At 35.1% G+C, this 26937-nt stretch overlaps 3 protein-coding genes across 4 annotated transcripts; 1 reads left to right on the top strand and 2 right to left on the bottom strand.

Annotated features, from left to right (window-relative positions):
- The first annotated feature begins 5183 nt into the window (after nt 1-5183).
- On the top strand, nt 5184-13918 carry LOC108195987 (type I inositol polyphosphate 5-phosphatase 13). 2 transcript variants are annotated; one of them, XM_017363030.2, is made up of 11 exons: nt 5186-7435; nt 7938-8190; nt 8405-9206; nt 10016-10140; nt 10298-10382; nt 11494-11659; nt 11762-11802; nt 11882-12152; nt 12238-12361; nt 12439-12802; nt 13341-13918. In XM_017363030.2, exons 1-11 carry the CDS (start codon nt 5509-5511, stop codon nt 13599-13601), a joined length of 4419 nt encoding a protein of 1472 aa, XP_017218519.1. In that variant the 5' UTR covers nt 5186-5508; the 3' UTR covers nt 13602-13918. The 2 variants fall into 2 exon arrangements, with proteins under 2 accessions (XP_017218518.1, XP_017218519.1); XM_017363029.2 differs by having other exon boundaries at nt 5184-7435; nt 11494-11802.
- A 329-nt stretch (nt 13919-14247) lies between these two features.
- Nucleotides 14248-19427, bottom strand: LOC108195988 (ankyrin repeat-containing protein At5g02620). The gene is made up of 3 exons (XM_017363031.2): nt 18318-19427; nt 15935-16344; nt 14248-15526 (listed from the first exon to the last, which is right to left on the bottom strand). The coding sequence occupies exons 1-3, from the start codon at nt 18835-18837 to the stop codon at nt 14687-14689; spliced, it is 1770 nt and encodes a 589-aa protein (XP_017218520.1). The 5' UTR covers nt 18838-19427; the 3' UTR covers nt 14248-14686.
- Nucleotides 19428-23703: 4276 nt separating this feature from the next.
- LOC108194528 (polygalacturonase) lies at nt 23704-25734 on the bottom strand. The gene is made up of 4 exons (XM_017361489.2): nt 25270-25734; nt 24883-25172; nt 24228-24453; nt 23704-24028 (listed from the first exon to the last, which is right to left on the bottom strand). Exons 1-4 carry the CDS (start codon nt 25702-25704, stop codon nt 23804-23806), a joined length of 1176 nt encoding a protein of 391 aa, XP_017216978.1. The 5' UTR covers nt 25705-25734; the 3' UTR covers nt 23704-23803.
- Between the last annotated feature and the right edge of the window lie 1203 nt (nt 25735-26937).

Here is a 26937-nt window from a genome sequence, read left to right as displayed (position 1 = left end):
TGGGACAAATTTTTGAACTATTGATTGTTTAATAACGAACGAGTTAAGCAAATTCATTTTGTTTTCAGATGGTCATATAGAATCTTCAAATTTTTTAGTCTAAAAAATATTATCAACTTACATCCGTTGTTTGCACAACCAAAAAATTATTCCCAAGGTCTATAAAAAGATATAAAAATAATAACATCGACTATCAGTTACATCTGGAACAACAAATATCTTAAAAATATGAACAATTTTCTATTATGAAAAATGGATTCTTGCAGTATCGCTACGATCTCAAATAGATGCGAGTTTTGTATATATCTCAAAATATTATAATTTAATTGTGTGCTGATAGTATTATTCAATTATCAAAACTTAATATATATATGATCTTTGATATGATGAGACTGAAAAATTATTTTAAAATATTAACTTGAGATCAGTAAGTATGAAGATAATACTAATTTTAAGCTTCGTGGTTACGAAATGCTCTATAAATAATGTTTAATATTCTCACGTTATAAATGCATAGATAATTTTTGGATGGATAAAGTCAACTTAAGCCGGATTATAGTAGAGATTTGGTTAACGACTAAACTTGATTAGGCAGAAGTCATAAACGACCAACCAAATCAGAATTGTTCTGTTAGCGGCAGGGCAACACGAAATCGGAATTGTATAATCACTTATTGTTAATGGATAGATATATTAGATAAATATAAGGATGAATAAGTCCGATTTTAAACCAAATACCAGTGACTTGGTTTTGCGACCATAATTTCACATAGAACTTAAATGTATGGAATATCCCAGCCGAATAAAGTAGCGAATAGTTGAGAGCTAAGAGACAATCACTTACGACCATAATAAAATTTTATTATTTGGTTCGAAAGAATCACTTAAACGATTATTTATTTATTTGTTGAGTTTTGTTCTTTGCTAACTGTTAATGTAGGTACTTCGCTGATTGCCATAAAAACTTGTAAGAAAAAATATAATTGTCTCTGATATTGATTAATTTTTTTCGAAATCAATATTTTATAATATTAATACCGTCATTGGCAAAATCCCGAATAGCCGAAGCCAAACAAATAAGTTTTGCATTGACTTGGTCAGCGTATGGTTAGGTCAATACACGTAACACGGACAAACTTGTCGAGGAACAAATAATGTGAACGCTTGACATAATTGGATGCTTCCTGGTAGTTATTTCTGTCGTTTAATATGTCGGGACTGTTCATGAGATAAATTATTAATTTATGCCTAATTTATAAGATTAAATATATTCACGAGTGATATTGTTGAATTCGTATTTACGAGTACTTTAATACGGTGAAGTTTTATATTTAATACTAACACAAAATTAAAAATATTAACGATCAAAAGTGTGTGTTGATCAGCGTAATAAAATGAAACAGGAAATGTATTATAGGACGAAGAGAGTAATTTTTTTTAGCTACTTTACTTCCAGCTGTGTTATATTTTGGTTCCATGCGTAATTTTCCACGAAGAACACTATCAATAACTAGAAGTTTTGTGTATGGATTCTAACTTGATGTTTGACACTTACTCCCTCTGTCCCATTTAATTCTATACGTTTCTTTTTCACTGCTCGACACGCACTTCAATGCTCTTGTAAAATATAGTTCTATAACTTATTTTTAAAATTTTATTTTTCTGAATAAAAATATAACATTCAAACTTTTATTCAGAAAAGAAAAATCTTAAAAATAAGTTATAGAACTATATAAAACAGGAGCATTAAAGTCCGTGCCGCGTCCCGTCCCCCAATGTATACAACTCAGGGGGACGGAGGGAGTATTATGTTAACAGTAATGCCTATTAAAATTTTCTTGTTGCAAACGCGCAAACCTGAATTTAGCTTGTTGGTATAGATATGGGTGTGTTAATTTGTGGGTGCTGGCTTTTTGGCAAGGGACCCGATAGTGGTAGTATAACGACAGAAGCTGGCAACGAAAAAGCTAGAAAAAGAGTTTCCATTGGGTCGTTGACCCAATATTGCTAGCTATGCAGTTCTGAGAAAATCCACCGTAAACTACCCCATTTTCCACATCCGTCCGGCTGAGAACATTGTTAAAAATTGTTGTGTTGGTTAATAAAATTTTATAAAAATCAAATAATTGTTTCATATTTTTATATTTAAAACTGAAATATAAAAAATAATATTTTTATGAGATTGATAGTGAAACATGATGATACTAAGGGCCCATTTGTTTTGGTCTCGATGAATGCTTAAATAGCTTAACATTTCTAATTCAGGCTATTCATTTCAGAGCGAATCATATACCGCTGAGCCTGAATTACCAGTTCAGCTGTTTCTGAAATCTATAACCAGCTACTTTTGGGGCAGTGTATACTATAGTGAACTTTTTCAATAATTCATGAATTAACTATTTCTTATATATAATTTGCAATGAAGTCATTAAATTATTTTTCATTATTTATTAATATATTTGATAAAGTCTTTTTATAAAAAAATTTCTTAAAATTTATCTAATAATTATCATATCTATATAATAGCATAATAATAATAATAGTTGAAGGACCCCTTAAAAAACAATTGAAGTACATTTATGATGAGTTCAAACAAATTTATCTATTTAAATAACAAATTTATGAAAAAAAACATCATTCGGACACTATTAAAATTTATATGCCAAACAATATTTATTGTTCATCATTCAGATATTTTATTAATTCAAATTGTTCAAATATATTAATCAATCATATGTAACCCATTCAAATTTTTCAAATGACCCCCAAGTTAGATGTAGGGCTGAGCATTCGGTTCGGTTAACCGAATACCGAACCGAAATTACCGAAATATTTCGATTTTTAATTCGGTTATGGTTTACTGGCTATTTCGGTATTTCGGTTTTTTTACCGAGTTAATCGAAAAAAACCGAATAACCAAAATATTTAAAATAAAAAATATATATTTTATTATATACATAAAAGTTTACTTTTTAATATATCTTAATATCTTATATGTGTGTTTTTATTCTCTTACTTTTCTCGAGTTTGCTCCTTTAAAGAGGGAAGTCTAGGTTCTATCCTTTAAAGAATGCTGATGAACATCTCTGGTAAGTGTTCAATTGGTTAAGCTAGGAAACAAACAACATTCTAACACCATCTCCAATAGCCTCTTAAATTGGCTCTTAAAACCAAAAATAAGGAGGATAAGAAAAAATGGAGCTCCAATAGGCTCTTAGTAGCTCCTAAAAATACTAGGAGCCCCTTCTCTCTCCTCTCTTTTAAGAGCCACTACATGGCTTAACTTGTTTTTTATAATTTAATATTCACTCTCACTCATGTGACCTTGAACTTTTGTCATAGTGGAGTTTAAGTAATAATAAAATATAGTGTTAGGAGTGTGTACAGAGAGCATTATTGGAGTTCAAACTCTTAGTAATGTATTAACTTCCTAAAAGCTTAATATTTTATATTATATAGAGGAGAGCTCCATCTATATATCATCCAAAAGGTAGCTACGTCCCTCTTAATTACTCCTCCACTGTATTTTGTTCCCTCTTTATGATATCATGCTAAAATTGATCTTGCTAGGTGTCCTTCTGTGTGTAAATTGCTGTAATTAAGTTCGCTCCTTCAGAAAGGGGAAGTTCCAAAAAACTCAAATCCGGGATATATATGATGTTATTGATGTAGTACTAAACTAACTTTAAATGATGTGATGTTTTTCTTCATTATTTTGTGAATTTCTTCTTTATTTCTTTGATTTTTGTTTACTGCTACAAAATTTCGGTTTTTTATTTCGGTATTCGGTTTTGACCGAAATAAAAAATTCGGTTCAAATAATCAAATTAAATTCGGTTCATTATTCGGTTATGGTTTTGGAGCTTATTCGGTATTTCGGTTATTTTGGTATTCGGTAATTCGGTTCGGTTTTTATCGAATAATCAGCCTTAGTTAGATGTACTTAGCTTCGGTTGATTACTAAAAATATGTTAGGACTTAATTTTAAATAGTATAGTAAAATGATGACGATATATGGTAAAACACATGGTATTCATCAGGGACGTCTCCAGGAATTCAAACTCATGGGGCGCAAAGATTAAAGAATTCAAACTCATGGGAGGCAAAGATTAAAGAATTCAAACTCATGGGAGGCAAAGATTAAAGCAGGGAGGTTTGTTTTGTTTGTAAAAAGAGAATAAAGCGGGGAGGGCAGGAGCAATGTTTACTGCTTCTGGTTTGTTGGCTGCTACAAGTAGCTCGGAGCCTGGGATGAGCTCCGGCTACTTCCAGGATCGGAGCCTGGGATGAGCTCCGGCTACTTCCAGGACATACTGATGCTCTAACCATGGGGGCAAGCCTATCACCTGGCAATTTTTTATAACAGAAACTAATTAACTCTAGAAAACCTACTGGGGGTAAGTACCCCACTTACCCCGGTCTAAATCCGTCCCTGGTATTCATGATTGCACATGATCCTATATTCTCTTGATAGCTAGTAACTCATCAAGAGGCATCTTCATAATCAGAAGATAATAAAGTTTTAAAGTGGGTTAATACTTTAATTTTTTTTATGTCTCAATTGTTCTTAATTTTCTAAAGGCACATTAACTTTTGGCGAAAACGATATATATTGAACCGCAAAAAATAATAATAAGATGCGGAATGCAATTTCCTAAAATATATACATTAAAATGTTCTTTTACAAAAATAACTCTATATTTTATTTAACTCTATATTTTATGATCAAATAATTAAGCTTTCATAAATTTTATTCCTAATTTGGGCCCTTTCGTTAAGTAGACTGTTCACAAACACGAGGAACAGGATGCCGAGAATAATGTTCTCAGCAGTATTTGTGAAAGTGGAACATCGTATCAGTACTTTTAAACCTTAGTCTGTTCATATCACTTGTTAGGATCAGCGGGTGATGGTTTCTTACAAATGAAAAAGACTGCTGATCAATCTTAGTGACCCTCCATCTCATTCTTAACAACAAGATGGTTACCAATCTGAAGTTGTTAGCCCATTTTAGACAACGGAACATGTTCAATGATGTGTGAAAATGGATCATAGTAGATGATCTGTTGGTGCTAAATAATTTGGTTAAATTGGAACAAAGTTGATCATCTGGTGGTGCATGTATTCAGCACTTGAAATAACACAGCAAATCATAAAACAAAATGCATCTTAACCGGGTTATGATCATTTTTATTTTTACTAATATATCATGATTTGGATACTAAATCTAGATAACTCATCTGTGTCCCTAGATTAATTTACAAATATACAAGTGTAAAAACAATAATTTTCCAAATGGTGGGTGGACCTTATAATTCTTATTGTTGTGCATGTAGAAACACATTCTTGCCCACACATCATCAGGAAGTCTCGCCTTTGAACACGCCACATTTTTAACACTAATTTTCAACCTATCTAATCCGACTCCCACTGTCTACATCCATTTTCTCTTTCTGCTACTAGCCACTGTAATTGCCAAGCTCTGTCTCTCTGTACATTATAATTATAATGGGAGAGTCATCTCGCGGGGACGAAGACCATACCAGGCCACCCGCTAACAACAATATGTCTAGAGAGCGATCCAAGGACATTGACAACAACCCGACAACCTCGACTCAGAATGAGAAAATTGGGGAGCCGCGTAGGGGAAATGATAATGTGCAACCTGCTAGAAAAGCTGGGCAGGTGGAAGATGATGTGAATAAGCATAATAAGAGACCTGTTGAGAAAGAAATAGCGAAGGACGGTGATAGGCCACAGGTTTCTGATGCACCACCACAACATGAAAATATGAAGGGAAAGCAAAACGTGGATAAGGAGAATAAATCAGAACGTGCAGTGGACAATGCACCAGCGTCTCGCAATGATACTGTCAGCCAACAATCTGCAAAGGGTGAGAACCCGGCGTGTCAGCTGGATAATGCGCCTTCAAAGGCTAATAAGAAAGTAGAAGGTGACCGTGACAATCGCCAACAATTTGCAAAGGATGAGAAGAAGCCGGTGTCTGAGTTGGATAATGTGCATTCAAAGGGTAATAAGAAAATAGAAGGTGACCGTGACAATCACCCAAAGGATGTGCATTCATTGGATAATAAGAAAATAGAAGGTGACCGTGACAATCACCCAAAGGATGAGAAGAACCTAAGGTGTGAGTTGGATAATGCGCCTACAATGGGTAACAAGAGAATAGAAGGTGACCGTGACAATCGCCAGAGTAAAAATGAGAACGAAACTGAAGGCAAACATCATATTACAAACAAGGATAACAACGCACCAAGTAAAAGCACAACAAGAGATCAATTAGACGATAAAGGCAAAAATGAGAATAGGTCTCCACCTGACAAGAAATCAACAGAGGGCGACAATACCTCAATGTGTATATTAGATAAAGCGCCACGAACAGAAAGTAAAACAACGAAGGAAGGGAATAACAGGAATTCACAATTGTCAGATGATCATGACAGTAAGTCAGCGCCTTCCGATGCTTCACAATCTCAGAACAAATCAACAGGAAAGCCATCCATAGATAATACACAATCAATGTGTGTGCTCGACAAATCAAGTGGACAGCCATCCATTGAGAATACTCAATCAATGTGCGTTCTAGGCAACACGGGAGAAGAAAATGTAAACAACAAGAACAACAGCAACAACGACGACGCATCAGAATCTTCGCTGCCACTGCCACTGCCACCGGGACGATCAATCTCATCACAAACGCCTGGAGAACAATCAAAACAACAATTACAAAACGACGAAAACAATTCAGCATTAAAAAACACCAGAAAGACACAATCACATCAGCTCCGCACAAACACAGGGACTCGAATAAAACACAATCGTCCGCAGCTCCAACACAATCACAGCCTGGACGAACACAACCAAGGCAAATCCGATTCCGAAGAAGAACAGGTGAAGTCGTCATACGAGTACATCACGCCGCCGGATGGGAAATCTCTCCCCGAATTTATCGGAAATGCTGAAAACGCGCCGGGAATCCTGAAAGCGCCGCGGCGCGGCGCAGTGCATCCCGACAGGCCGACGTTTCTGGAGCTCCGGCCTCATCCGCTGCGCGAGACTCAGGTCGGAAAGTTTTTGAGAACAATTGCGAGTACCGATACTCAATTATGGGCGGGACAGGAGTGTGGAGTTAGGGTTTGGAAGTTACCGGATGTGTTTGAGCCAGGGATTGGGATTGGAGGAAGAGCCAGGCGTGGAGACGAAGAAGCGGCGCCTTTTTATGAGTCCGTCAGCACTTCGCCTGCCATGTGTTTGGCGATTGATAGCGGTACTAGGTTGGTTTGGAGTGGACATAAAGATGGAAAAATTAGGTCTTGGAAAATGGATGAGGAATTGAATGATGATCCTTTTCCAGAAGGTTTTTCGTGGCAGGCTTATCGTGCTCCTGTTCTTGCCTTGGTCATTTCATCATATGGTAATCGTTATCGTTCTGCATTGCAAAAACAGTATATCTCCTTTTAATGTAATCGTAAGGTTCCTTACTAGGGAAATCTGAAATAGTGATAACACAAAATGTCTTGAAACAATGTAGTAGCCTGATTCATACCAGAACTTCAAAACACAATAACGTAGATGCATCAGATAACATTTGACTGTTGTTGAAGAAAAGGCATACAAGGATCAACAAGTCACTTCTCTTATACAATGACTTTTAATTAGGATTCATATTTAATTTTGCACTGTAAGGTTTTATGTTTTGTCTCTTATCATGGTATTGCATGATAATCTAGTATTGCGTTTTTGGGTTTAAACGAATTGTGCTGCCAAATCAATCAATTAAGAGAAATTTCATACCGTGTGAGTTTTTATTATATAAGTATGTTGCTTTCCAGTATTGCTGCAATAGTTGTGTAGGTGTCGTTAGCTACTAATTAGTGAATCCTCACCAATATGTACTTAATATTCTTTGAATTCAGGTGATCTATGGTCAGGTTCTGAAGGTGGTGCCATACATGTCTGGCCTTGGGAAGCTATTGATAAATCTCTGTCTCTAAAAATGGAGGAAAGACACATGGCTTCTTTACTAGTGGAAAGGTCCGGTATTAGCCTCAGAAGTAAAGTTACCCTGAATGGTGTCTGTAATTTATCTTCTCAAGATGTTAAGATTTTGTTGTGTGACAAGGTTGTAGCTAAAGTCTGGGCATTTGGAACCTCGTCTATTTCGCTCTGGTACATATTTACTTTGTGTTCCACGGATATATGATAGCAAAGTTTTATGTATTTATTATAAAATGGTCCTATAAATGATGATATAGTCCTCATAAAATCTGATTCAGCAGTTTAAATAGAAACTTTGAACAACAGAGTGATCTATGTGTTTGTTACTTATGGAATCTAGAAGATTTTTTAAGACCTAATTAGCCTGATAGTCAGTGCATTGCAGGGATGCTCGTACAAAGGAACTTCTTAAAGTGTACAATGTAGATGGTAATATTGAGAATAGAGCTGATATGCCATTAGGGCAAGATCAAAGAGTTGACGATGAGACGAATCCGAAGTTGGCTTCCAAATCAAAAAAAGAAAAACCCCATGGATTTTTGAAACGGTCACGTAATGCTATTAGGGGAGCTGCAGGTGTTGTTCGTAAAGCTACAACAAAGAGCGTAACGGAAGAGTCAAAGTTAAAAATTGAAGCTGCAGTGCTTGCCTCAAATGGAATGATCTATAGTGGATGTACAAATGGCTTAATTATTCAGTGGGATGGAAATGGAAATCGTTTGCAAGAATTTAATCATCGTCCTTGTGCTGTGCTATGCTTTTGCACTTACGGGTCGCGCATATGGGTTGGATATGTGAGTGGCATTGTTCAAGTTCTTGATCTTGATGGAAATCTGATTGCAGGTTGGGTTGCTCATAATGGCCCTGTATTAAAATTGGTTGTGGGAAGAGGTCATTTTTTTAGTTTGGCTACCCATGGCGGTATACGTGGATGGAGCACTGTATCTCCTGGACCTATTGATCAGATTATAAGACCTGAGTTATCAAAGAAGGAACTAAGTTATACAAGACAGGAAAATGTTAAAATTCTAGTTGGGACATGGAATGTTGGTCAGGGAAAAGCTTCACATGATTCACTTATAGCTTGGGTAGGTACTGCAGTATCCGATGTTGGCATTATTGTAGTTGGTCTGCAAGAAGTGGAGATGGGTGCAGGTTTTCTAGCCATGTCTGCTGCAAAAGAAACGGTGAGTTTAAACGCATCGGATACTATAGAAGGTCCATCAAAATATGAACTCAAGGCAATTACACATTTATCGGAGTTATTGGATCGTTTGCAAAAAGATGGGACTTAAATACATTTTACTATTTATTAAGGAGTATCATTTTCTTGACAAAACTACAACATAATCTTTTTAGATAGCTTTTAACAACTATAGAAGTGAAACTGAGTATCAATGAAGTATTTAGTACTCTATTATCAATGAAGTATTTAGTAGTTATAAATTATTTTCTAAACAAGAAGTGTCAGACATTTGCTACTGGAGCAGCATTGCCATATTTTTAGTATGTATCGAAATGTAGGTTTTAGCCCAACATTATTAAGTCATTTTAAAATACGATTTGAGGAGGCCTTGCTTGCGTGTTTGCAACAAGTTATATTTGGAGCGTGTTCTCCTTCTTGAGAGCTTTCTGACACATATTGAAGTACTTAAACCGACTAAGGGATGGAAGAGCTATGATGATCTATTAGTTATGCAAGCATTGGGGTCTTGCCTTAATTATTTATCAGGTGTCCTATATTTTTTTACTTTTTTGTTTGTGGTAATATTTTATAGCAAGCTCTTTCTATTTTTCTTGCTTGATCAAGGGATCATCTTATTATGTTTACCATTATAATTGTTAATATAATCCTGGGCAGTGACTCTTTTTTGATAAAATTTATATGTTCAGGAAAGGTAAATTCTTTTTCAATCTGGTCATTTCTTTACCACCCTCCCTGCAAGCTTTCTACCCCGATTACTATTACAGTTGAATGCTATTGTCTCAACTGTAGGTAGGACTTGAAGGGAGTTCAATTGGGAACTGGTGGCAAGATGCAATTGGAAAGGCATTGGATGAAGGATCAACTTTTGAACGTGTAGGTTCGAGGCAGCTGGCAGGCTTGCTCATAGCTATCTGGTAAGTACTTCATCTATAAAAACTATGCTTATCTCATATGCATAAGCTTCGCATTTATATAATTTTCCTTAACTACCTTTTGCAAGGTGTAATATATCTCTCAAGGACTTAACTTTAAGATTTATCTGTTGTGGTGTTCTTCATATCATTGATCCAGGGTAAGGACTAGTATTAGAACATTTGTTGGAGACCTTGATGCTGGTGCTGTGGCATGTGGTTTGGGTCGCACCATTGGTAATAAGGTATCAATATCTTTTTCCAAACTATAAATGTTAGATTTGATTGTGCAACCGGTAGAACTGTTTATTTTCTTAAGTGTTTGGAATTCTTAACTCTGGTAGTATGGGATCCAAATAAATTTGTTCATCTTTAAGTTATTCATTATATAATTGTGTATATATGATATAATTCAAAACATATACAAGTAGAAGCTCGGTTAATTATGGCTTAGTTGGATTTTTTCCAAGTAAGCCATAATATCCATTCTATTTTTTTCACTTTCGATTTTTGTTTGCTTTTAACTATATTCCTGAATTTTGATTTTTATTTGTTTCAATTTTTTTGGTCATATTTTAATGGTATGTTTGTGGTAACTAAATCTAATATATTATATGATATCTTAATTAGTTTTTCGAAAATCCTTTGATAAAAAAATATTATCTTTTTGGGATATATATTATATTCAGGAATTTTTTCTTGATTTTGAGGTTTTAAGCGTATTTTTTTTAGTTTTATATAAGGTTTTCTATATTACTCTAAATCTTTCGAAGGAAATCAAGAAAATATTGAGATTATAATGAAAATTATCTTTCAGTTGAAAATGAAATTCATTTTTATATTTTTTTGGAAGGTCTCCATACCTTGCAGATGAATTGTATTGAAATATAATAAATTGCATCCTGGATTTCTTTCTTTCAAGAAAGTTTATCATCTAACCGAAATTCATTATTGAAAATGAACAATTTCTCGTTGTTTCTCATTATTATTGTACTGATAGAAGAATGGAAGTCTTATTTTTCGGAAATCAATCAAAATCTTGAAAATCACATTCCAATATATTTTCATTAAATAGTAAATACATGTTGTAGAGAATATTTTTAGGATATTGTCTCGTAAAATCTTTGCAACAAATTATTCTCTGGCAGAAAAAGAAACAAAAATCACCTCATATCTATCAATTTTCTTTGTCTAGAGTTGAACCTCGAGTAATTAAGCTTTAATCAATAAAGAAAAACTCCATTGAAGTAAATATTTGTTTTGGTTCCAACAAAGAAATATTTTTCTTTGATCCCAATTCTATTACTTTGATTTGAAGAGGTTTAACATTTATCTCGCCCCTGTCTTTGTATCCAGGGTGGTGTTGGTTTGCGACTGAGAGTGTATGATCGTATAATGTGTTTCGTGAACTGTCACTTTGCTGCGCATCTGGAAGCTGTGAGTCGTCGCAATGCTGATTTCAGTCATATATATCGTTCGATGGCTTTCAGCAGATCGTCTAACCTCCTCAGCAATGCTTCTGGTATGCTGCGATACCTGTTCTTGATTTGCTCTCTTGCCTTGTCCACGTATTTATGTTGGATGCTTTATACTTCTGGCTTGCCATGGGTCATCTGTCTTGCAGCTGGTGTCTCATCAACGGCTCAAGGAGTTCGTGGTACAGAAGTATGCATATCTGGAGCTCATATTTATGTTTATCCGAATTCAGATTATGGATTAAACTACAGAGCTTTTGTTTTGACAGACGGAAGAGACTATTAATCCTGCCAAAGGGAAACCAGATTTAGCTGAGGCTGACCTTGTTATCTTTTGTGGTGACTTAAATTATCGCCTTTTTGGAATATCATATGATGACGCGAGAGACCTTGTGTCTCAGAGAAGTTTTGATTGGTTACGGGAAAGGGATCAGCTGAGAGCAGAAATGAAAGCAGGTAAAGTTTTTCAAGGAATGAGAGAAGCCATCATCAGATTTCCTCCCACTTACAAATTTGACATAGGGAAACCTGGATTAGGAGGTATGTTACTGCTATTTCCTCTTGAGTTGGATGTAATTTTGGAAACTCAAGTTATAATTATTCATTTAATTTTTCCCATTTCTAGGATATGATTCGGGGGAGAAGAAGCGAATACCTGCCTGGTGTGATAGGGTACTATATCGAGACAGCCGCTCATCTACAAGTCTGGAGTGCAGTTTAGAGTTTCCTGTAGTGGCTTCAATATTACAGTAGGTGCTTAGGGCGATTAGTTCTAGCTCGCTTCTTTTCTTTTTTCCTTTTAAAAATTGGTCCACTAATCTTGCAGGTATGAGGCTTGTATGGATGTGTTAGAAAGTGATCATAAACCTGTCCGATGCATATTAAATGTTAATATCGCGAATGTTGATAGATCAATCCGGAGACAAGAAACTGGGAAAATCATCAAGTCACACGAAACTATAAAGTCTTTGCGCCATGAGCTATGTGGTATTCCAGAAACAGAGATTAGTACCACTCATATAAGCCTCCAAAGCCAAGAAACAGGCAGCTTCAAAATTACAAACAAAAGTGCAACGGAAAAAGCTATATTTCAGTTTATATGTGAGGGACAAGCTAACATTAAAATGGATGATGAGCAGGAACTGGTATACAGGCCAAGAGGAGCCTCTGGTTTTCCTCGTTGGCTCGAGGTATCTATTACTGTATTTAAACTCGATGGACAAGGTTTCACTTTTTTCGTATTTACAGATGGTCTTTATACTTGATAGTTGATACTAGCAACAAAAAGAAACAGAAGACAGAAATTGGGAAACTTAAGTTAGTGTTTAGTTGGGATGAATGAAATGAGTGAAAATAAAGGGAAATAATAGAGGGCATAAGGAAAAACTTGATAAAAATTGAGTGGATGCAAATTTTGTATGATGAGATTTGGATAGAAATCAGGTATAATAAGGAATAGATCATTCCTTCACAAATGGAGGGTTTAAGCTCCAGTTAAAGATGATAAGAATGTAAAGGTGGAAGGAATGAAATTATTGAACATTCAACTAAATTATAGTTCAAATTTCATTTCATTCCCTCCAGTTTTATTCATCCTAACCAAACACAACATTTTTGTCATTATCTAGGATACAGATTAGTGGCCTCGGAATAGAAACTTTTATCTGATCACCGTCAGATTAACAAATTCATCTCTAACCTGAAACACACCATCTCTATGTGATCTAGGTCATCCCAGCGCGTGGGGTTATTGGACCAGACCAAGTTGCAGATATTTTAGTTCGCCATAAAGATTTGAATGCCACGGAACAATTGGTTGAAGGTGTTCAGACCTGGTGGTCTGAAGACAAATGTGACAAGGAAGCTTTGCTGAAGATTATTGTGACAGGCAATTATTCGTTGGACACAAGAAGCCATACAGTACATGTACGTCACTGCTACTCGAGCAAAGGGACGCAGACTGATTCTTCTCCAAAGGGAAAGGGGTAGTGGTTCCAGAAATCGTCAAGGAAATGTTTATCAGCGATCTGGAATCAGGCATGGACTACCCCGGTACATGGTTTAAAAAAGATTTATAAGTTTAGAGCGACTTGCGCGTCATTAGGTTATTATGACGCTGTGTTACTCTCTAGATAAGACTAAGTAACTTCTCAACTGTAAATAACATTTATAAAGCTTAACATCTGATAGGTGTATGCATCTATGGATCCATTCTGGTGCATCACTCTTGTAAAGTATTGGTCCATTCTTCTACATTGTAACTTTCTTTAGTGGAGAACAAACAAATGGTAGTTTCCTAAAGCAAATTATGTGTTGCTGGAACAAAAAGAATGAAGATGCATTTTCCAGTTCCAGCACAACGCAGATCCAACACTGTTCATCAATTTTGCACTTAACTTTGACACTAACATGCAAACTTTTCCAGTGTTTTATACACTCTGTGACTGAGGCTTTTCCTCAGTCGTTTACAGCTGAAGTAAACTATGGTAAAAAGATAAAATCAACAGTGCACTATGCCTACTCTATCCCTCGCTCCACACACACACATGGTACAAATTCTAGACTCATCTCAAGGTCATTGGACTGTAAAACAACACATTCCGGAAAAGGCTTGCTAAAAACTGAAAATCAGTAATGGAGAAACCACAGGATAGCAGGATTTCATTGAAAATGACTTACATATATACATAAAGATTCATTCATACATTTTTCCATCGATCTTGTTGAGACTCTTGCAAAATTATATTCTACATCAGAAATTATCACCTTGTTGCTCTGGAGATCCAACTTGATCCACAGCATGTAGAATCGGCTTAATTCCATCTAATATCATCCTCCCCCGTATACCAACAACATAAACAATCAATGAGGTGATGATAACCGTTATCTGTTAGCAATCTTGCATCATAGTCCTCTAGACGCAAGTCTTCCAACTACTTCCGGGAACATTTCAACTTTTATTCAATAATATATATCTGTATCTATATATATATGGTCCTAGAAGAGTAGGAGACCGTTTCAACTTCATTTGCACTTCTTCAGTCATATGTGGATGTCAAGCTGTCAAACATCTCTTAAACTGCATACATCCTCTTATATTTTTCATTATACAGCTCAGGATCTGATGACATTGAAACAGAACGGGGGGTCTCGGATCTTCTTATACTCCTCATCTTTGACTCCTCCAACCTATGCCGAACTACACAATAACACATGGAGCCAATGGTAGTAAGCATGATTGAGCTACCAATAACAGTTGCATACACAGCAAGCCACCGTTCATGGGCACCCACAACCACATACGTGAGAGAAATAAAAGCAATTGAAATGGAAACGCAGGCCAACCACATAAGCTTGTTTATGACAAACATGAGTTGCTTCTTTGCTTTTTCTTCTATCACAACCACAGAAGTCTGCACTACAACAACAGCCAGAGAGATAAACAATGCCAAACTATCAAACAAAAAGAATATGATAAAAGCAGGATCCTTGGCTATATGTGCTTCACCGAGGGAGTTTCCAGGAGTGTTAACCTCAACATACTGACCAGGTACGGTAAAGATTGCTGCAAAAGCTACTGTAGCAATAAGGACAGCAACAACAGTTGCTGAATTTATGGCATTGTTCAGACCACTGATGTGGAGCTTCTTTATTCTCTTCACAATTTTCTTTACCCTGAAGCCAGTTTGACGAGTCTGCTGGATTTGCGACTCAACGTCATGCTTTATGTCACTGACAGTCTGCTTGAGTTGTTTTGCTGCAGTTGGAGGTTTTCCATTACAGGCACCTGCCTCTTTTAAAACGGCAACAAGTTCAGGTGTTCCAAATTTCACTGCAATATCAAGAGGGGTTTCTCCTGCCTTGTTTACGGCATTAACATTTATGCCGTCAATGGATACTAGGCAAGACACGATCTGCAATAAAAACAAAAACAAAACTTTTAGCACTTATGCTCTAGGTATCCTTCACTATCAGTAAATCAAACTAAGGTTACGATGTCAAGCTACCCGCTACCTACCGGAGAAAACTTCACATGAACTAAGTTATAATAACAAGCTCTAGCAACCTTTGTAAATAATAAAATACTTTAGGACCTGAAATTGATGAAAATTGGTGCACATGGAAACTGATAAATAGCCAAGACAAATGAAAACATGGAAATTAATTCAGAGGGCAGACATATAGCACTACTAAAGTGACTTCCAATGGTATTTTCGAAATATAAAGGTATATCGGGCTTTTAAATGCACGCCAGAAGGTAGCAAGTAGGGACAAGAGATACGAATAACCAAAACTCAAGGGGAAGAAAATTAGAAAACAACCTGAATACAACCCTTCCTTGTTGCAATGTGCAGCGGTGTGTTTCCCTTGCTATCTTCTAAACAAAGTACCGAGGGGTCAGGTTTAATTAGTTCTTGCACAATTTCAACATTTTTTCCTTTCACTGCCATATGCAGTGCAGTTTGTCCTTTCAAATCAGCCCTGAACCCAATGCTTGGATCTTTGCTTAAAAGAGATTTTGCAACTTCCAAGTGGCCCATCCTTGCTGCTGTATGGAGCACAGTCTTTCCATTGTTCCGAGCTATTTTGGCAAGGTTGGAATCAGCATCAAGAAGCAAATTGACTACATCAATGTGCCCTTGAGCTGCAGCAGTGTGCAAGGCAGTAGAGTTTGATGCATCAGTAGTCATAACCAGGTTGGGGAAAGATTGCAGAAGTACTTTTAGGACATCTGCAGAATCATTTGGTGAAAGTAGGATTTCTAAGAGATACAGAAAACATACATAAAGTAAATTAAAAAAAAGGCAAACTAAAGGAATTAGAAATAGCTTAGTGGAGAAGGCAATCCCGCTACTTGTGTCATGGTTTCAGATTCCTACTTAAGAAATAATCTACTACTCCTTACTAAAAGCCAAAAGCATCTTTTGGCTAAACGCAAGGTACCATATTTTGTTCGGCATCTGTTAGAAATAGATATTGTGGGTTAATATATAATGTGGGTATGTTTTCATCTTTGAATTCCCGTATCATAGTCTTCATATATCCAATAACCCCTAACTATAAGTCATTTATTTACTGGCAAAGGCACTAAATACCTTATTTTGACAAAAAAAAAAAAAAAAGAAGAAGAAGAGAAGACCAATATATGAAATTTAGATACATGGTATTATTTTTTAACAAGATATGCATGATGCCATGCAGAGGCCGACAGAAAAAAAATTGGGTTGGGCATCTGACAGACGCCTTTTACTCTGAAATCGGGTGATCAGCATCCAGCAGATGCACAACTCAATTTTTATTAAACACAAAAATTATATTAGATGCTCATCATGAGCATTAAGGTCCGTGATGAGGTTATTAATTAGTTTCTTTTTATTTATCATCCAAGTCAAGAAGTCAAGATATGCACCAACCCCCGGCTGAAAATGTCCTGTTGGCACTCAATTCATTAAGGAAGTTCAAGTACCCATAAAAGATGTGTCCAACAAGTACAAAAGGGATTAAAATAATATGCTTGGACGATGATACTTACAGTCAACCTATAATTACGAAAGAGACAACTGAGCTGTTTCACAATAAAAAGCAAGAAATACAGCTGAATAGAAACAAAACTTGATGAAAATTACGGATAAGCTACGTTTTCTACTGGGCAAACCAAAAGGTCTGAAGTATGAAATCAAGTCTTAAGAATTTTGAAATTTCCCATTCCATTAGGATAACTGTTCTTTCAAACAGGTGTCCAACACCCTTGCGAACGGGTAAGAAATTGAAAACAAGGTGGTTAGAGTGGTAATTTGTATCTCTGAGTGGCAAGGTATGCTTAGCTATGAAACCTATATCCTTTCCTGAAGATCTAACGAATTCCTTCATCCCCCTAAGTGATGAGCAGAAGTTAGCATTGAGGAAGTCAAGAAAGAAGTCAAAGATCCTTTACCAACAAGGTTATCCTTTGTCACCAAGGGCCCTTATAGTAGGTGGACAAGCATAAAGCATTCAGCCACCAAAACCTGTGTATAATTTTATAACTGGATATCCAACTTATACTCAAAAGAAAGTATGTTTTGCATCGCACGAGCTTGGGAAGGTCATTGTGGAGCTCAAATGACAAAGAATGAGTACCATTTGAATAAATTATCTGAAGGGAGACATGTAGTTGGGTACTGCATTTTAAAGAAAGAATATGCACACACTATCCCGTGTTCTGGTTGTTAGAACTGGCAGCCTAATATTTATCGTTTGATATCTTATTGGAACAACCCTATATCTTTGTATGAACCATCCCTTCCCGGGCCCTTGTCTCCCTCTTGCCGTTTTCCCTTCAATTGATAGAAATACAAGTAGCACGCTCACGTGGGGACAGTGTACTCTAAGAAAAATTCTCAAGTAATTTCAGTGGTCTGCATACTGTTTTTTAGTGTAACTTCAGGGGAGAGGTAGAATTATATGAAACATTTCCTCTCCAGCATATTAAATTATAACAGGCCAAAATAAAACATGGAAGCAACACACAAAAATAAAATTTGTACACAGGTCAGTACATACCCTGGGAATGAACTCCTGTATGACATTCCTAAGATAAAAATGCAAACTCAAATGAAAAAGTCTATGTTGATTATAACTTTGTTGACATCAATGAAAAATCAGTCATTTTCTTCAAAAATAACACACAAGAATAATGATATGCTTAATTTATAAATTTTTTACCAAGTTGGCCCTGCTTCGCTGCAACATGGAAAGGATCATAACCATTATTGGCTGCAATAGAGGCAGTCTGAAGATCCAGATGTTTCAAAAATTCTTCAACAACAAGTGCATGCCCATTTTCCGCGGCAACATACAAAGCAGTCTCACCCTCTTGATTTTTCTTTGATAGCCAATCTCTTATAGCATTTGCATCAAACCTCTGAAGTATATCAATAACCTTCAATAAATTCCCACCTCGAGCAGCAAGATGAAGTGGAGAATCTCCTCTCTTTCCAGGTGATTCTTTGCTCTTCTTCCTCTCACCACCAAAGCTAAGCTGTCTCTCCATAGCTATCCTAAAGCTCTTCTGTTTTTCCATCAATCCTCGAAAACTCTTCTGCTTCTCCATTCCCCCACCACGGAAACTCTGTTGCTTTTCCATATGCCTCTCCCCTCTAAAGCTCGAATGTTTTTCCATCACTCCTCTAACACTAGTCTGTTTTTCCAATTTCCCAAGCCGAAAACTAACCTGCTTCTCCATTACTATTCCCAAATCTGAAACCAATACAAACAACGATTGCTTCCAGAACCAACTCGATATCCCAATCAACAAGATGCTTCTCCAAAATCAAGCACTACAAAACTTCACCAAACTCACTACCTTTTGCCTATGATCCCTAGATCAAAAAAACTCCCATGATAATAAACCACCCAATCGAGATATCAATAGTCCTTGTAATCCAATTCAAACTCACAAGAATCCAACTTCTCCCCTGAATCTTAAAATTGATGAATATAATTCAGAGCTCAAAATCTCAATCCAGATCAATCCCAAAAGCTCAAAATCATAAAATAAAGCTGAAACTAAAAACCCATCTATAATCTTTCCTCAAAAAACCAAAAGTATCATCTCCTAAAGTGACATATATAAAATAGTAACCCAGGAAATGATTAAGCACAAAAAACACCACACATGAAGTGTATGATATAATTGTTGGGTATTTTACAATTATCAATTACAATATAGATAGAGTATGCATTAATTGGAGTATAAAATAGCAGCCGCCATTAACGTTAACATCAGATACTGTTTAAGAGAGAGGGGTGGATGATTACCGTTTGGTGGATGCTGGGTGGTGGAACCCACATTTTGGATTCTTACGTAAGGAAAAGATAGTGGGTCAGAGAGAGACGACACAGAGAAAGAAAGTTGAGGAAGATAACAAATCATGGTACAGAACATGGACTAATTGGACTGGCTAACTCCTTCGCGGCTTCGCACATGTCATTTTGACCTTTTTAATTTAAACAGATTCGAGCGATATAGTTGATTAATCAACGAAGATGATTAAGAATATGTTCTGTTTCTCGTTCTCTATAATAAATATATTAATTCAATGACAATGATGTTCTAAGAATCGTGATTAATCGCAAAATAATTCTTGTCTCGTAAATCAACGAATTGATTAAATATTTGATTATTTGATTAATTTTCTGATTAATCCCGGATCAATCCAATTAATCATCAATTAATTCTTATCATGTGACTCAACGATAAAATGTGATTCTCGTTTTTTCACAACATTAATGACAACTAATTATTCTTAAATTTTAGGATTTTTTCAAAAATATTCAAATTCGAGAAATATTTTTGTGCAATCTCATCTGTGATTTCGTTTGCAATGGTAGTAACCTGAAAATCAATTGATTGCAAATCAACTGTGTTGCAACCTCAGTTACAATTTCGATCTTAGTTGTTAAAATCATCAATCATCATCAATATACTTATATAAAGGAGAAGTGGGGGCGTGTAGGTGGCGCCTCTCACATCGCTTAGTTCTATTTTTCTAATTTTCTGGAATTTTTAGATGAAAAAATCAAAAATTAGAACTACCTTTTTTAATTTCGGATATATTAGAATGTAAGTTTCATAATCTGATTTTGTTTCAGATTATTTATGGAATATAGTAGCTTGAAAGTTTTAATCTGATTTTGTTTCAGATTATTTAATTATGGAAAAGAGTAGCCTGATTTTATTTCAGATTATTTAATTATGGAAAAGAGTAGTACACAAGTCTCTCTGCACCTATAAATACCCCTATATATAAAGGAGAAGGGGGGCGTGTAGGTGGCGCCTCTAAAATCGCTCAGTTCTATTTTTCTAATTTTCTGGAATTTTTAGATGAAAAATATCAAAAATTAGAACTACCTTTTTTAATTTCGGATATATTAGAAGCAAATTTCATAATCTGATTTTGTTTCAAATTATTTATGGAATATAGTAGCTTAAAAGTTTTAATCTGATTTTATTTCAGATTATTTAGTTATGGAAAAGAGTAGCCTGATTTTGTTTCAGATTATTTAATTATGGAAAAGAGTAGCACACAAGTCTCTCCGCACCTATAAATACCCCTATAGATTGTACGGTTTTGGATCATCCAAACACAATCTCCTCTCTCTCAATACCACAACCCTACCTCTCTCTGATGATAGTTCTCTTGCTCGATTTCTAACTCGGTGGTGCCATTCTTCTGCAACGATAAGTGAAGGCTGTTTATACAGTATTAATAAAAATAACGATTGTTGCAAGTAAAGGTAGTTATAGACCGCTATGTTGGAGTCGACAAATCCAAATACGGGAAAAGAATATAGTCTTGACATGATATTGATGGATGATATCAATAAATTAACTGTTATTGATATATGTTTATTGGTTATTATTTTATAATATTTATTTTGTTCTTCGGACATGTTTGTTGTTAATTTTTTTATGATTTATTTTGTATACAGGAAAAAAAAATTATTCATGCATTACTAGTTTGCTCCGTTTAAGCAACTTTTAAGTAAGATGTTTATATAGTATTAAAATATAAGGATCGTTACAAGTAAAGGTATTTATAGACCGTTATCTCACGGATTTAAGTTAGATGTTTTTGTGCGCAATCAATCCAAAAAAATTGTAGTAAGGTGACAATGTAAGAACATGATTACTTTTAAAAAAAAACACAAATAAAATTATGATTCGTCGTGCTTTAAATTGTTAATTACGTGTATACATTTATTTTCATTTTTCACCATGAATGATAGTCCAATTTTGCAATCTTATATATTAGTATTGGTACTACATCAAAAATTTTATAATATAAAATTTATTTTATCCTACAAATATTAATTTTGAAATATTAATATATTTTTTATAGACAGCCAAAAAATTATTTTATTCTACAAATATTAATATTGAATAATTAATATAATTTTTATAGGCCGCCGCAACGCGCGGTTTCTCAACTAGTAAATTTAAGGGAAAATAGATTTTTTTGCCACTCAACTTATAGCGTTTTTAGAAACTTACCACCCCAACTTATTTATTTTTGCTTTTAGTCACTAATGTTAGGTTTGGTTTTATTTTTAGCCACCAACTTAGGTTCGGATTTGATTACGAGCATTATAATAATTTTTTGTAGCATCATTTACACATAGTGATAGTATGTAATATTTTGATGAAGTGTCGTATGTTTATATCTTTATATATAGCAATAATAATATAAAATGAGCCGATGAAAATTAAAATCAGGAAAAATCGTAATTAGATTCCAAAAATTCAATAAATCATGAATATGAAATTAATGACTTCAAACAATTGATCTTCTCTCAAAAGATAAAGTGTAATTGAGTGATATGACGCTATCACCTTTCGCTATTAAAGTTTCAATCGACTAGCTCAGTCTAAGATCTCTTTTAAATTTATCTTCAAAAATTTTAATAATTTTGTCTTATTACAATTTTCAAGATAAATAAATAGAGAGGAAAACTTAATTTTCAATGATTGTCCTCTATATATAATACATCATTTTATATTATTATTACTCCCTCCGTCCCTCTCATCAGTTTACAGTTTTTTCTACTGCTTAGCACGTATTTAAGACTCTTATAAAACATAGTTCCATAACTTATTTTCGTATGTAAAAATTCAAACGCTGAATTTTCATTCGGAAAAAAAAATAAAGTTATATTTGAAACTACATCTTTTAAAGGCCATAAAATGCGTGTAACATTCTTATCATCCAAGGTAAATGGCCTTGGAGACATAAAAAGTACTATATATAAAAATACAAACATATATCAAATTATCAAAATATTACAGACTACTCCTATATTTTAATAATGCTACACATAATATGTAATGCTAATAATTAAATCCGAACGTAACTTCAGTGACAAAAAAAAGCTGAATCTAACACTAGTGAGTAAAATAAATAAAATTATAGTTGAGTGGTTAGTTTCTAAATACGCAATAAGTTTAGTGACAAAAAAATTATCATAATACTAGTAATCAAATCTGAACCTAAGTTAGTGGCTAAAAAAAAACCAAACCTAACATTAGTGACTAAAAGAAAAAATAAATTAGTTGGGTGGTAAGTTTCTAAAAACGCTATAAGTTGAGTGGTAAAAAAATCTATTTTCCCTAAATTTAAAAATATGAATATTTTTTACGAATTTGTTTAAATTTTATTAGTACAAACAATATTTAATTTATTTCTAATTGAATTGCATTAATATATAATATTGTTTATACATTTAAAATAAACGATGTTATATTTTTGCTTGAACTTATCCATGTTATAATGTTAAAATAATAACTATATTTATAATTTTAATAAATCACTGATTAAGGTTTTATATTTAAGAAAATTAAAGAGGGGGTACAAAAGTTATCATTATACAATTGTTATCACATACCGGTGAATTGTAAAACAGACACATCTGGATCAAGATTAATTAATAAATGTTATCATTACATTGGTAATTTTAAAACAAGCACGTCTAGATCATGTTGAAAAATATTAGAATTTTTCTCTTAAAAAGTGGATGAGTTGATTAATATAACTAATAATAAAGTAAACATGAAAATTTTAAAATTAATAAAAAAGAATGAACTCTAAAATTATTATTAGTACTAAAAATTAAAAATTTGAAAGGAAGTAAGTAGATGAGGTGGTTTCAACTATTCCCTCGCTCCTTTTTTGGTGGATTATCTCTTCTAACTTGAGATGCAATGTTATCTAAATATCTGAAGTAAAAACTTACTTTTAGTCATACTTTATTGAATGAAAGAAACTCTGTCCATCCGAATATTGTAACTTTCAATCTTGATATAATATATATATAAAAAAAACTATCCTCTCAATCCAATTAAATTATTTACACTTTTCTTTTATGATGATGTCCCATCTAATTGTTTAAATTCAAAAATTTTCAAGATTAATAAATCTCTATAATATAAAAATAAGTATCATCTGCTTTCTTCCTGATGTAATCAAAGGGAGCGAGGGTGTACACGCAAGATAGACTAATCCTTGGCCTTGCCAAAAGGTTGATCAGTATAATTTGAACAGCCAGACTGATGTATATCAAATGGAAGCAGTTTTACAAATCTTCAGCCGTTAGATATCTCATCTTTGGCAAACGCAAATGAACATATTTTTGCTACATGGCTACACAAACAGCTAGTTCTTCAAGCAACTATTTGGCATAGAAATTCCAGTGGTTTTTCCTCCACTATTTTTACACATTGAGCGTGCATCTCTATCCAGATAACTAAGTTTCACGTCGTGCAATTTGATCCCCGTGCACCGCTGAGTAGGACTGCAATCAAAAGCTACTGCAACTTTGCTAGCCGATGTGCCTTGAACATTTTTATACGTCACTCCAGTTATTTTTACCCCAGAAGTCTGCCGAATGAATAATTATTTGACATTATATTACAAAGCAGCAACAGATAGAAACTTAGGGCGGTGTATTCAATTGAGATTTTAAAGTATTTTTTTCATTTATGAAATCTGAGAGTATTCAATTGGGATATTGAGGTAACTGATAATATCTCCAGTTCCAGCAGGTACATCTTGTAATAGGAGTATCAGTTATCGGTACCTGATGAGGACACTGATGGTGGGGGCAGTAGTTTTGGTCGATGACGATGGGATTTCTGACATTTCTCATCTGAATATTCTGATAAACAACGTTCCTGACAAAAGAATTAGTAGGCCTAGCCCAAGTTTTGATTCGCAGGCCATTGTCCGAACCTGTGAATGCAGAGTCTATCAATGTAATATTTTGAACGCCAGCTTCATTCGCATTTTTTCCCAAACTTCCAATGCTGTAATTGTAAGAAATTTCATCAGTTGACTTATTTATATAGCATGGGAAAGCCATATACTAATAAGTAATTAAATTATATGATATATGAGATAAGTGTAGTGCTACGTATCCCAAATTTTGTTTTCAAATGACGTGACGGACAAATGACTAATTTTAATTGGGTGATTGATGTGCATACAGGTGATCCCATTATTATTAATGTGAGTTAAATAAATCATATGTTGCCAAATAAATTTGGGAAAAAAATTTGAGAACACTTTTTGGAGTACCTAGCATTTTCCAATTAGATAAACTTGTAAACCACTAACCCGGCTCATTATATGGCAGAACAAGTGCAGAACATTACATACATTCTTTTGTGGTAGATGTTTGTGCATGCTGAATTTATACAGAAAAATATATAAAAGCAGATTATTTAGCAATTTACCTGACTCCGTGTCCAGGGCCGCACTGAATCCGCTCCATCCACAAATTTCTAGTACCAGGACCGATTGATACACAATCATCGCCAGTTTGAATTGTAGTTCCAGTTATGATAACTCCTGTTGCAGTATGGAGGTGAATTCCGTCAGTGTTTGGACTTTGATCCGGGGCATTAAGCCTCACATTTCGAACCATCACATTGTTGCATCTCTTAATCATGAGGTGAGCCGCCTGACTGTTTATCGATGTCAAACCACTGAGTTTAAGGTCATTCCCCCACTCGAATGTTATAGACTGCAATTTTTTTGTTTATCAGCCAAATAATCATTTCAATTTGGAATTAGCATATAATAGAAAAGTTAATAATGCACACATAAGTACTGAAACATACTATAGCTCCTTGGGGACAATTCTGTCCAGATTTTCTACATTTCCAAAAGGCAGCTCCTCTGGCATCAAGAGTTCCCCCAATGACAGCAACTCTGTTAACTCTAGTAAACAGTATCCAACTTCCGGTGCTGCCTAGTGCGCGATAATCAGCAGGAGCAACTATTGTACCATCTATTTGAACAATAATTTTATTCTTGCATGGTCCTCTAAACACCACCGCTCTGATGTAAAAACGTCCCTGAGGGACATACATTGTCACGGCCTGGGCCGAGTTGCAGACGATGACCCATGCCTTGACGAATGCTTGGGTAGAGTCGGTTTTGCCATCAGGCTTGGCGCCGTATTTAATCACATTGACAATGCTAGCTGCATCTGAGAGATTAAGGAAGTCTAGGAATGAAAAAAGGACAATCCAAGAAAGAAGGAACTTACTCATTACTTGGAAATGTAAGAGCAGTTGTTGAACTAGTGGGGATGGCAGTGAAGATGCATGGCTGACTGAAATGTATATATAACTGTTTTGTTATGCAGTTGCTCTAAATTGAATAACAAAACAATGGGAATTACAGGTCATCATTAGTGCTCATGTTATTTAAGTACTAGGGTGCATGTGATGAACCTGAAAATACGAAGAGCATGTTCGCATATGTCGTGCAGAGGTCCTCTCAAGAAAGAAAGGATTGTCAGCGGGCATTCTATACCAATTTTTACAACAGCACTGGACGCATAATTAATCTGACAGAAACTGGAATCTTATGTAGTCTTCAGAGTATTAACTGTTCGAAGAATCACCTATTGGTTTAGACCAAATTGTTGATGGCACCTAGTATCATATTTTAAAAAATGTTGTCCGGCTTCTTGATTTATAAGTTTGATAAGTCTTAACTTGCTTCTAACTTCTACTTCAGTTCTTTACTTTAAGCAAGAAACTTATCCAAACGGTCACTTTGTTCTGAGCTCTAGCAAGCGCAACTAAGATTTCTGAAAACCTTGAAAATCTTAATATGTAAAGCGCAGTGAATCTTAGTTGCATCAGAGGTTATGACGGACATACGGAGGCGCATGTTAGAATATAAGATCCCGGAAAGGGCCATTCTTTAACATTTGAGGTTTTAGAGTAACTGGTTCCTTGACATGGTATCAGAGCCAGGTTTGTGGGAGGTCTCGGGTTCGAGCCCCTGCCACCCCCAATATTCTCACAATTTATAGTGGCACGAATGGCAAATTAATGCTCCAAAGATGAACGCCACCTTGAGGTTTTAGAGTAACTGGTTCCTTGACAAGATTCCGGGACACGTCTAGCCCTCAGATTGAGTAATTAACTTCTGGGAGGTCTCGGGTTCGAGCCCCTGCCACCCCCAATATTCTCACAATTTATAGTGGCACGAATGGCAAATTAATGCTCCAAAGATGAACGCCACCTTGAGGTTTTAGAGTAACTGGTTCCTTGACAAGATTCCGGGACACGTCTAGCCCTCAGATTGAGTAATTAACTTCTGGGAGGTCTCGGGTTCGAGCCCCTGCCACCCCCAATATTCTCACAATTTATAGTGGCACGAATGGCAAATTAATGCTCCAAAGATGAACGCCACTTTGAGGTTTTAGAGTAACTGGTTCCTTGACAAGATTCCGGGACACGTCTAGCCCTCAGATTGAGTAATTAACTTCT

Source organism: Daucus carota, chromosome 7 (assembly GCF_001625215.2).
Source record: "Daucus carota subsp. sativus chromosome 7, DH1 v3.0, whole genome shotgun sequence".
Classification (NCBI taxonomy): Eukaryota; Viridiplantae; Streptophyta; class Magnoliopsida; order Apiales; family Apiaceae; genus Daucus; species Daucus carota.
This window is presented reverse-complemented; position numbering and strand designations above follow the sequence as displayed.

Coding starts and splice junctions, on each gene's coding strand:
- LOC108195987 (XM_017363029.2), top strand. CDS start 5,509: ATGGGAGAGTCATCTCGCGGGGACGAAGACCATACCAGGCCACCCGCT. Junction 9,207..10,015: donor TGTCTGCTGCAAAAGAAACG/GTGAGTTTAAAC, acceptor TCTCAACTGTAG/GTAGGACTTGAAGGGAGTTC. Junction 12,362..12,438: donor GTAGTGGCTTCAATATTACA/GTAGGTGCTTAG, acceptor CTAATCTTGCAG/GTATGAGGCTTGTATGGATG.
- LOC108195988 (XM_017363031.2), bottom strand. CDS start 18,837: ATGGAGAAGCAGGTTAGTTTTCGGCTTGGGAAATTGGAAAAACAGACT. Junction 16,345..18,317: donor AGCGAAGCAGGGCCAACTTG/GTAAAAAATTTA, acceptor ATGATTCTGCAG/ATGTCCTAAAAGTACTTCTG. Junction 15,527..15,934: donor CAAGGAAGGGTTGTATTCAG/GTTGTTTTCTAA, acceptor TTTTTATTGCAG/ATCGTGTCTTGCCTAGTATC.
- LOC108194528 (XM_017361489.2), bottom strand. CDS start 25,704: ATGAGTAAGTTCCTTCTTTCTTGGATTGTCCTTTTTTCATTCCTAGAC. Junction 24,454..24,882: donor GGCCCTGGACACGGAGTCAG/GTAAATTGCTAA, acceptor TTACAATTACAG/CATTGGAAGTTTGGGAAAAA. Junction 24,029..24,227: donor ACCATCAGTGTCCTCATCAG/GTACCGATAACT, acceptor TTCATTCGGCAG/ACTTCTGGGGTAAAAATAAC.